The sequence below is a fragment of the Idiotropiscis lumnitzeri genome, chromosome 7 (assembly GCF_059441095.1).
Source record: "Idiotropiscis lumnitzeri isolate Australia: NSW breed Sydney's pygmy pipehorse chromosome 7, RoL_Ilum_1.0, whole genome shotgun sequence".
Lineage (NCBI taxonomy): Eukaryota > Metazoa > Chordata > Actinopteri > Syngnathiformes > Syngnathidae > Idiotropiscis > Idiotropiscis lumnitzeri.
In genome coordinates, this window is record NC_142397.1 from 8,759,634 (window position 1) to 8,771,661 (window position 12,028).

The following is a 12,028-nucleotide window of genomic DNA, read 5'->3' on the forward strand; positions in this document are numbered from 1 at the left end:
TTTAATCAATCTTTTCCCCATTTCCTGATACAAAACACAAAATGACAATGACATTTAAAACAACAGAAAAATCCTCCATGTGGGATTTGCTTCCCCCCCTGATGTACCCCAAAAAACCTTTTCCCCACCCACAACATTTTTATTCCTATCCAAATAATTCCTAATGCCTCCCTGCCACTTTTATATGATATTCCTATATTTCTATCTACTATTTATCAGTTAAGCCCAATTTTAGCCCTGGGAGAGAAAAAAATCCTGGAACTGTCCAGGAGGCTACTAGTGCATAATACCTGCCTGCTACATAGTTGCACCTAGGAGTTACTAGTGCAGCACAGTAGTTCACAAATGTTTAATGGCATATTATTAAGCCGAAAGTGGCACTTTTAGAAGAAAAAAAAACATTCGTAGTGCCCCCTTGACTTTTTACTAGCGCACTGAATTGTCTTAGATGGACAAGGACAGTACTAGTGTATAAGGTGTATATCGAGGCTTTCAGTCACGATATGCTGGCATGACTTTGGGAACTATGTTGAGGTTGAGGAGGTTCATTTGAACTAATTATTGCTTTTCTGCCATCTTGTGGCATTTTGGTGCTAAGGATCTTTGATGGAGTCAGTGGAGGAGCTTAATTTAGACAAAAGCAGTGCTTTGCCACGAACGCTAAGTATGATAAAGTGAGTGATGGAGCTTCATTTTTGAAAAATGTAGTTCTTTGCCACCATCCTGTGTCCTCTATAAGCATTTTTTGGTGGCTGGACATCATTTACTCGCAGATTTTCGCTAATCGGCACAGGTCTATTTCCCAAATCTGGAGTCCTCTCTTTTATGCTACAAGCTAAACCAGGAAGTTAGGCACAAAAAGATGGTTTAACGTATCAAGTTCTTTGTTTACTGGAAGACTTTCTTTGTTGGCAGAGAAAGTGACATCATCGTAACATCACAACAATACAATCGTTCACATTTATACATTTGTACATGTCTCAAAAGTACATATGGACATCATGAATGACAGACTTTTTCACCACGGCGTCACACGTACTTCCAGGTGACATAAATCCCAATGGCACCTCTGGTAAAACAACCCTGTTATGTAATTTGACCAAAGCAGAGACATTAGGAAGCAGGCAAAATGGCACGAATGATGATTTTAGTCTTCTTTTGTCGCCGTAATTGGAATGCGTTATCGGTGGAAAATCAACAGATTCTCCCAGAACAATATTAATTAAAATAGATATATGTCTCTTAGCACAACCCCCAAAATACCAAGTTTTTGTCATGGCTTTCAGTTGAGCTCATTGGTTTTGTGCCACCTGGAAGTACCTAGCCCCATGCCGATTATGAAATGGTCTACCACAGGGGTCCCCTACAAGTGGGCTGTGGACCGGGACAAAGTACCACCCATACGGGTACACAAAGAGAGACGGAACAAAAAGTATTTTATTGAGCATCAGAATCTGAAAATAGTTTTATTTTGAAAATCAGGTGGTGCCTGTGTGTCTGTAAAACTGCTCATATCAGTCACGCGACATGGAACAAAGTAAGTCCCCAAGCTACTAAAAAAGAGAGAGAGAAAAAAAAGTCACGTGTTTTGAGAGCTTCTTCAAAGGGGAACAGGCCAAACAATGAAAAGATATCTGCAGTCATACTGTGCATACGGGTTTATTGCTATCTGATTGGCACGCACCAAACCCGCTATGCAAAATACATCACAAGAGGCTTGCAAATGAGGCATTGAAGCCAATAAAAGTGCTTTGGCGCATGGAGCCCAAGTACCCAGCATCGAAAAACAAAATACCCAAAGATGGGACGGGCTCATTGAAGATTCAGTCTAATGGGAAGTTGTATTTTTATTCAATTGTCGTATTTTTTTCTATGCCGGTATGTCTTTACTTGAATCCAGTCAGACGCCCCCAAAAATTCAACTGGCGTATTTGCCCAACTTGGTATCCAAGGTGATTATCGTTGTCCCAGAGCATGGCCTTGACGCCCCATGCATCTCATCATCTGAATGTGTGAAGCTGCAGTGGCCCTGCTAACCAGACACAGCAACATCCTTCATGATGTTCTTTATGGTCCACCGCTGTCCGGAGCAGGCCTGCAGCACCACCTGGTGGCCCAAGTACACTTTGGCGGGCACCACCTCCAGGCACCTGCCCGAAGCAGAGTTTACCATGGAATTACCCTACAGGGAGAATACCAGAAAGATCAGTTTTACGGACCGTCATTACAAGTTGCAGTACTGATCGTATAGGGAGTGGTCATAATAGTAGTAGTAGAGATTAGTAGTAGTATTAATAGCAGTACTCATAGTAAGAGTAGTGTAATCTGGGCGTTTGGGTGAATTCCCGCTGGGCCAGACTGCTAAATACACTGTGTAGAAATCAGTAAATATAGTGCATCCATAACACTTAATTCCAAATATTTGTTATTGGACAAATGTATTGCTGTTGTTTAAGGCTGGCAATTCCTTATATTATACGACGCACTGACTGCCTACCTTTGTTACTAATGGTGCCACCAGGTTGCAATAAATGAATACCAAAAGTAGTAAAAATGTAATCCCCGACAAGACATCACACTGTAACTATATACACCCTGTTTGTGCAAAAAAAATAGTTGTAGTAGTCGAAGAAGCTTGGCTAGCAGTGATGTGGACCAATCAAGCTCTCTACCTCCAGAAGAAGAAATGGAATGCGCAATAGTAGAAGTAGCAGGATAAGTAGTAGGTGTTGTGATAGTAGCATTAGCGGTTATAGTAGTCGTAGAAGAAGTAGTCTAAAATGGAGCCCACACCAGCATTGGGCTCAACCTTCATGAAAAGTAGTAGTAGGAGAAGAACTAGAAGAAGCAGGGTTATCCGACCAAAGAGACCGACCAAACCGTACGCATCAATGACAAGAAGCTGTCACCTGAGTGAAAATCCACTTAGTTTGGTGTTCCTCCTGGTCTTTGTCGCAGTCCAGGAGCTGCGGTAAGTTGGTGGCGGGATCGTCCACCACACAACGAGTGTCCTCCCCGGTGCTGCCCAGTGGGCCCAGGAAGAGATGACCCTCTTTGGTGTAACGTCCTATCTGAGAGACATGAACACGATACCGGTGGTGGGAGGTAACGTGTACACATTTGTAAAACTGCTTTGCTATATGTTTGAGCCTGCTGTAGTTTACTTGAGTATGCATATTCCGATGACTTTTTACTTTTACTTTATTTAAATCTTGGGCGAGGTAGCGATTGCCTCATTTACATGCGTTTTCGGACCTTCCGTCTGGGGCTTAATTGCTTTTACATAACAAAAGCTTAACTTATCCTGGGCACACCCCTTCCTTCTGGGCCAAATGATCCCTCTTGGGCCTTGATTTATGTTGAAAATAAAAACTAGGCCTTTTAAGTACAGAGTGTGAGTACTTCTGACACCCCTTCAGGATACTATGTTGCCGAGCACGTAATTCAGTTAGTTGTCATCGGACCTACCTGGGGACCCCACCCATGGCATGGGTGCAGCGAGGCCGTGTGGTTCTCCCTCATGCCTTGGTCCAAACATAAGTGGCTCGCTTTAGAGTTACGCATCTGAAAACGACAAATATGACGCATTTGAATTACAAGGTGCTAAAAAAAAACATTCTGACTGGCATGCTAGTTAACGACGACTCAACCGTTGGCAGTGCTAGCTAGCTAGCATTTGCCCCGCGCAAAGCAATTATGTACAATTAAGGACTAAGTCCAGGCTAACAAATAGCGGTTTCCTTTCATAGGCTTACTGCAATGGTTTCATCATCACCGTGACTTTGGTTTGAGTCAGTACCTAGCTCAGTATCACGATAGGCGTGCTATCCATTTCTGTGTCAAAAGGATGAATCTGTGAAATATATAATCGGAGCAACAGCAGGCAATTCTTTAGCCAGTCCTTCAATGGTCTTATTTCTGTCGGAATTTTAATTTAACTTACTGTACTACTTGAAACGGAAATACGGCCGATGTTCCCTCTCACTTTCATATTCATGACGGAACATCTTTTTGCCTGACACTTCACACATTGAATAAGGCTGAAATCATTCAATCGTTTGCCGAATTTTCTCAGTGATTCTGCTCAGCCAAATGGAAAGGACATTCCCAGGCTGGCTGTAAGACATAGTAATAGTCGGTCCAGCATGTCCTAGGTCTTGGTCTTACCCAATATTTTCGGCTAACGATACATTTCAACATGACATCACTTGAACTCCACAGAGCATGGGCTATCTTTGGCAATCACAGAACGGAATACATGGTGGAATTTTTGTGTGGATTCACAATGCACAAAACACAAAAGCGAAGCAAACCGTGGCGCAAAAACTGAGGTACGGTCCATACCGTGGGTTACCTGTACTGTTACAGCCTTGTGGGGACCGGTCCAGAGTGTAATCTACATACCGACTTGGCCCGAAACCATAGCCCGAAAACTGAGGTATGGACTATACAGTGTTACCTGTGGCACTATACCAAAATGTAGTGAGTGTGTTTTGTGTGGACTCACTTCACCATAGTAGAGTGTGTTGCCATACGTCCTCATCTCCGGGTAAACGTTGTCCAGGTACCACTGGAAATTCTTACACTGCAGTCTCTTCCTGAGCGCCACCCTCTCAGAGATGTCACCAAAGTCGATGCCGTGGTTCTGCATCCGTTGCCAACATTACATCACGTGAGGTCTTCACATGAATTTTGTATCTAGCTGGTAGATGATGTGGGCGTCACCTCCATGGGGATGTTCCATGCCAGGTAGACGTTGGACTTGAAGTGGTCCATCCAGACCTCGGCCACGCGCAGGGCGTTGCGGCGCATGTAGAAGGCGATGTTGTTGTGGTAGGGCTTCTTCACGCGGGCGATGTGCGCTACGCGGGAGCAGGGCAACACCTCCATGCTGCCCCCGCACATCCACACCTGCAGGGGGCGCAGGTGCTCAACACTCATTGGGAAATGACCAGGTAATTTTTTTGTCTCTTGGGAACCATCAGTGTGAATGATGAAGCACAAGGGAACAAAAATATTTTACACACTGAGGGCCCTATTTTCATGCTGCGCGCATACCCGGATGCCCAGTTCAATGTTCTCTCCCCCGTAGACATCCATGCCAGGGTCCAGAAGCCCGAGCTCGCCAAAGAAGAGACGATTGGCCACAAAGGAGCAGCCAATCATGGCGGGACTTCTGTCACAACAAAGCACACAATCATGAAGTGTTTGCTCACTAGATTGCAGATTTTGAATACCAATTAAATCCATTTTAATATTTTCGCCACAGACAACACAACAACCACAGTCACTATCACCCCGAGGGGACAATCTAGAGTCTTCAATCAACCTACCATCCATGTTTTTGGAATGTGTTGTACCACCAACACCAAGACGAGACAAAAGGAGATGAGAAAGGAATCGACGTGAAGAAACCCGACGAAATGAGAGCTCGTGGATGATTAATGGATGAAATGATATACTCGTGACATGGTCTCTACCTGATGGGCGCTGTGAGGTCCCCATCGTCCCACCACAGTTTTGGTGGGTTGATGTACATGCACCACAACTCCCAGCTGTAGCCGTGCGCCGAGTTTTCATAACGCTCCACCTCGAAGGTGTCGTGTTTGATGTTGTCGATGGACGGCAGAATAATCCTTCTGCGGTCCTCCTTGATTCGGGCCAGAACCGGCTCCGCCCTGGTGAATAAATGTGAAGATACCACACCAGTGACTAAGCAGAATATGCATCTTATTAAAGGGAAGATACCCAATGATCATTTCTATGTCTCACCAGAACGGTGTGAATTCCACATGGGCGTCGAAAAATCCCGTCACCTCAGCGCTGGCCACTTTCCATCCTTCAATCCTGGCCCGGATCAAACCCTCCCTTTTGTGGTTTCTGACAATCTTGACCAGACCTGGGTAGCGCTTCTTCACGTAGTCCTCCAGAGGTCCTTTCAGCTGCTCTGCAAGACAGCAACAAAACAACATCATTCCCTTCTTTTTCACGTTCAAAACAACAAATGTAGATGAGCGTGGTACCCATGACTGGCACCAGCTCTCATTATAGGCGCTGGTACATTCTAATATAAAGATACACTAACATGACGTATCATTACACTCAAATCAGGTCTTGAGACACTCAAGGCACCATATATCAATAAACTTGTAAGGGGTATCGATACACAAGCATCTGATATCGATTATCTCTGAACAGGTATCTAGAACCAGATCTTGTTACCCTTCTGTAAATATTGATACACAATTACAACAATCAAACCTGCTGGAGAGGCGAGAGCAATATGTTTTAGACATGATCTTTTTAGGACAGGACTAGCCTAAGTTAGTGTGGTAAACACAACTATTTATATTCCATGCCCCAAACCACAAATGGTATCATTCTTCCGGAATGAGAAACAACGGTTGTTAAGATGCCACAGTATGACATCGTGATACACTAGCATCAGGTATGAATACGCGAGCAACATCAGGCATGGATACAGTAACACCAGGTATTGATACGCTAGCATCAGATATATCGATACGTTAACCTCAGGATGTGATACACTAGCATCAGGTATCAATATTCTACCGTCATATTTCCCCCCCGCAAACATCTTATAATGATACTCTCGCGTTGAGTGTCCATTTGTTAACAACAGGTAATGAATGATATGCTAGCATCAAGTATTGATACACTAGATATCATTTCACAAGTATTAGACTGCGACAACTGGCATGCGGTATCAATACAATAGTATCAGGTATCAACATTTTATCATACGATAAGCATCTGCGAACATCAAATTGATGTAATGATATGCTAACGTGTTATCAATGTTCTAGCATCATGTTCTGGTTCATATTAAAAATGCTTTCATGTAACTGTCGCATGACGACTGAAATGTAATTTATTCTGCCAACCTCATGAGACCTCCACCACAGTCTTTCGGAATCTACAGCATAGCTAAACTCAAAGTGAAATCCCATTCAGAGTCTAAACAACAATCCAGCGCCTTTTGATCTGTGGCTCAACTCGCAGATGCTTCCTGCTTGGCCAAAGCGCTCGCACGCACTCACTTCCTCCTCTTCATCAGCATCATTCACCACTTTTAACGTGCCGCGTGATGAGGAAGCGTTCCCAGGTAGTAAACAGTTGCTCATCAAAGTTGCACAATAATTAATACAGTGAAGAATTGTAGCTGCACTTCTTCCTCATAGTTGCTGTTACATTATTTTTACTTCTTGTTACTTGTTGGACCAATGTTAATATCTTTGAACTGAATTTGACTATAGCCACAATTCCACCTGAAGTTAATACTCAATAATGAACTCTCGGGTCACATTTGCAGCTTAACCTTTACGGCTTTTTACAACGACAACTGGAAACTAAGGCCTGGAAAGTGTTTGTTCGCTGTACCGTCGTCGCTGTGGTCATCCACCAGGATGATTTCCTTGAGCAGGTGAGCCGGCGTGTGATTGACAGCCGAGTGGACCGAGCGTAGGATGACGGACAGGGCCTCATTGACGAAGATGAAGACCAGCGCCATCTGGGGGAGATCTCGCGGGTGGCTGACATTTCTGCATCTTTACGTACAGACAATTTACATGTAAGATTTTTCAGAATGTTCGGAAATAGTCGACTTGCGAGGTACTTCCTAGCTGTTTCCAATTTTCAGTTTTGCTTGAGCATGAATGAAGTTGCTTTTGAACAGACACCAATGCTCATTGGTCAACGGGTCTTCTTCGCACTGATGCCACAAACCAAAATCAAAGTAAGAACATTATTAACTTTCAATGATATCTGCGCATGTGTGAAAGTTGTGATTCAAATTTGCATTGTTGCTTTGGTGAGGTTGCGATCTCCAGTTATAACTGAATACCAGTTATACTGAATTTATTTTCATTGATCCCATTTCTACCTAATTTATTGGCATCTGATACTAGTCTATAGGTACCGGTGTAAGAATTTTTTTATGTGATTGCAACGATATCTGATAGTAATGTATTGATACCTGATGTGAATGTAATATTGGATGCTAGTGTTTCGAAAGATGACTCAATTATATCCATACCTGTTGAGAAAGAATCGATAGTTAACGCTACTACATCCAGATCTGGCGTAATTATATCCCGGTAATGAATGATATGGATCGTGACTGCATAGATAAATACTGACTCAAGAGTGGGTTTTGTGTGTGCATGTCCACTGACCTGTCAGGTCTGTAGTCCGGGATGGTTCGGTCCAGAGAGATGGTGTTGCTCAGGTAGGCGTTGTAGCCATATTTTTCCCTCAGGTACTTGTCATCGCTATTCTCACTCGGAGAAAGGCTAGCAGCCAGGCCGCCGGCTCCCGGGCCCCCGAAACCCTCGATCAGGCCCAAAGATTTGGATAGACCTCAACACAACATATTAGGACATTATTATCTTAGAATCATGCTTAGGAAAAGTCTGGGTGTTAAAACACCCAAATTCCCTGCAGGTGCAAGCATTGTTGGTGCTTTCACTGGAATAGTGTGGGTGTTGTTGACCACTTTCACCCAGAAACATCTGGGTGTTGAAAGACCCGCATCGCCTGGGGGTGCGACCAAAAAGTGTGTTTTGTTGCCATTGCCTGCTTTTCAGTTGGAATGGTGTGGGTGTTGAAACCTTTAAATGGTAAAAGTACTGTAGTGTTTGGGTGCTGAAACACCCATATGCCAGTCAAAAAAAAGTGTTGAAAATGTTCATCAAAATAGTCTAGGTGCTGAAAAATGTTGGTGTTGAAAACTTTCACTGGGAAAAGTGTGGGTGTTTTCTCTTTCAACCATAAAAATGTGGGCGTTAAAAGATCCACATCTCCACAGAGGTGCACCAAAAAGAGTGGTTAGTGAACTCTTTAAATGGGAAAAGTCTTGATGTTGAAACATGAAACATGAAAAATGCGGGTGTTGAAATATTTCTTTGCTGAGGGTGTGTGCAACAACACCCATATTCACTGCTGGTGCGCTGGAAGAGAAAGGGTGTTGAAACATGTTTTTAAAAATCTTCTTCTTGCACTGTACACACTTTTAATAATTTGAGTAAGATAGTTTGTATTATAGATTTACATGCACCTTGAAATACTCCTCACGTTCCCAACTTTCCCACAATTTCTATAGTGAATGTAACCACGCTTTTCACAATACAATTTCCAAAATGAAAAGATATTTAAATGTAGACGTCCTTTCGCATTTCTTGACTAACTTAAAAAAACATTCCAACTTTAAAAGACTCACCAAATTCAGGACATCTTGGGAATTATTCCCATTACCAATTATCAAACTCTCCAAATGCCCACATTGTCGCTATAAAATCCCCAAATTCAGAAATCATTTCTGATATTTACTTCCTCCTTTAATTAATAATTTGACAATTACCAAAATTTCCTGACTTTTCACAGTAAAAAACCCTAATTAAAAAGAATTATATACATTTACCACACCACTTCTGCATTTCTTTCAGATTTAAAATATCCAATTCATTCGGGAAATTACACATACACATTACACATTTCCCACATATCAAAGTCTTGCCAATAAAATACCAACATTTTGTGATATTTTACACAATCAATTTCCTCCCTTTTCATTTCTTGACCATTCAAACCATTCCAACTTCAAACTGCTCAACATATTCAGATTCCTAAAATTCCAATATTTTCACGAAAAACAAATAAACTAAGCGATATTTCACAAACATTATCACCTCCTTGTTTGATTGAATTGAAACCCTAACCCAGTAAAATTGCCTACTTTTCACACAAAAAAAAAATCCAAATTAGTCACCTCATTCAAGTGAACGTGGTAAATCTTCATAATAAAATTCCCAAATTCCTAAATAAACCAGACATTGCCTTCCTCCTTCCACAACATCTCAACTTCATGCTGTTCACCCCATGCAACATATACAAAGCTATTAATAACACACACATTGAAATGTTTGCAGCAAAAAATTGACATTTTTCACATATTTACAAACTCCTTCCCTGTATTACTCAAATACTGTTTTTTTGCAATTCCCCAGCATTTCAGTCAACTCTTTACACACAAGTTATACACAAATTCCATTCTTTAGTGATTTGGATAAAATATATATGATTTGATTTGATGTCATATCATTTCGAATTCATGCCAAAAGGTGCTGATAAAATGGCCAAAAGTTGCAGTTTGCTACCGTTCAGCTGTCGGTACACGACGTCCTCCAACGAGCTGAGCCTTTCGAGCAGCACTTGGTGGCTGACGGCGGTGGTTCCGTTGGCCCGGCTAAGCCTCCTGCGCTCGGCGTCCGGAGCGTCCGGACCATCCGCAGCGGCCACGCCGACCAATGGCTTGCGCGCGCTGCTACAGCGGCTCCACAGCGTCATGATGCCGGCCACCGCGAGCACGTTGAGCACCAACAGGACCCTCCATCTTCTCAATATAGCCATGGACAGCCAGGGCGGGTTCGAGCAGAACACGAGGAGAACTCGGTGCGTTGAGCGGGGGGAGGTAGCAGGACAACAAGATGATCAACATTGATTTTAGCGAAGATGCTCCATCATGGTTCATGGATGGAGCTCCGTGCATGGTTCGGCTCCACGGTTCGGCGTCTTTGACCGGGGGCGGCGTCGAGGAGGCATCCCGCGCGGATGAGCGCTCTCAGGCTGACAGCGGATGTCCTCTCGCCCGGACTGGCACCACCGGCATCACGTTCGTGTTCATGCTTGTGTTCAAGTTCAAATTCGCGGCTGTCGTCGCCGGTGAGGATGATGGTGGTATGAGAATGAGAATGCGCTGCGCGTGCACGCGAGCAATTTACGTGCTCGTCGAGCAAACCGCAACACACGCGCGCGCATTCACAGATGATGCACGTGATGAGTGCACGTGCTGAGAAATGTAAAAAAAGAAAATTGTACGTATATATATATATATATATATACATATATAATCTCACCGTTTGGTATGGTTTGAGAACCCAATTGCTGGGAAACAGAGAGGCGAGGCTTGTGTACACATAAAAACTATTTAATTTAAAAAAAAACAAAAGGCAAAAAAGGCAAACATGACTAGGACAAATAACTGACAAGGAAAGCAAATTGCCAAGACAGCGAAGTGATTGAGGGAGCTGATAGGAAGCACAGGTGGATTCAAGAACCTAATGAGGCAGACAGACTTAAGGACATTAGGAAACTGTGATGAAACAAAATTCCTCAAAACAAAACCAAATGAACAAGGACACTTCAGGGCACAAACCCGTTCAACCAGAAGCCACTGAAACAAAATTGGTCCGACAAAATCAACTCAGACAACAGATCTAAAATAGCTGCAACAGAATCACACCATCCAATGAAATTCCAGAATGATCAAGAAATAAAGAACATGATATCTATCAGTCTCGCAAGGGTTACAACAGCCATTTCTGATGATTAGGGATTCTAGCGAACCATAATGCTTTTGGTATATTTCAAAATTGGTTTATTTATTACAATTAGACATTTATGTGCTTCGGTTAACTAATTAGCTAAATTGGATTCTGTTATCAAAAAGAGAAGCGTGGTGACAGTAATGATAAATGCATGAGTGCACCCGCCGATGCCTTGGAATCAATGGTTAGTACCATAAATTATGTTAGAGCTGTCAAGCATATGCATGTATTTTGTCCAGATTTAAAATTGTAAAATTGTTGTCATATATCTTGATAAAAAGTATGTGCCCCCCAGTAGCACTGATGAAGAATTGTGACCCCCCCCCCCCCCTCTGGCATTTAAATTGCCCATTCCTGGTTTATACCGACAAGCACTGAGATGTTAGTTAAAGAAGCTCCAAAAAAAAAAATCAAAATCACAAATTATGTCCGTACATTTCCAAAACATGGCTCAGATCAAACTTCAACGGTAATACATGGCATGAATGGAACTTGTGGAAGAAATTGCTACTCATACGGATAAAAAAAAAAAATTACTGTTGGGATTTTTATAGATTTCAAAAAGGCTTTTGACACCATAGATCATAATTTAATATGGAAAAATTCAAGTGATATAGTGTAAA

General features: G+C 42.6%; 1 protein-coding gene across 1 annotated transcript; it reads right to left on the bottom strand.

Annotated features, from left to right (window-relative positions):
- Positions 1-165: 165 nt before the first annotated feature.
- On the bottom strand, positions 166-10,797 carry galnt17 (polypeptide N-acetylgalactosaminyltransferase 17). The gene is made up of 11 exons (XM_088301271.1): positions 10,176-10,797; positions 8,196-8,379; positions 7,402-7,568; positions 5,773-5,947; positions 5,481-5,678; positions 5,059-5,176; positions 4,726-4,911; positions 4,508-4,645; positions 3,469-3,564; positions 2,910-3,071; positions 166-2,182 (listed from the first exon to the last, which is right to left on the bottom strand). The coding sequence occupies exons 1-11, from the start codon at positions 10,426-10,428 to the stop codon at positions 2,033-2,035; spliced, it is 1,827 nt and encodes a 608-aa protein (XP_088157397.1). The 5' UTR covers positions 10,429-10,797; the 3' UTR covers positions 166-2,032.
- Positions 10,798-12,028: the final 1,231 nt, after the last annotated feature.

Bases quoted from the DNA above. Each gene is read 5' to 3' on its own strand.
- galnt17 (XM_088301271.1), bottom strand. From the start codon at position 10,428: ATGGCTATATTGAGAAGATGGAGGGTCCTGTTGGTGCTCAACGTGCTC. The intron at 7,569-8,195 runs GTCAGTGGACAT...CTGTACGTAAAG, and splicing joins CCGGACTACAGACCTGACAG to ATGCAGAAATGTCAGCCACC. The intron at 4,646-4,725 runs GTGACGCCCACA...CAACGGATGCAG, and splicing joins CATGGAACATCCCCATGGAG to AACCACGGCATCGACTTTGG.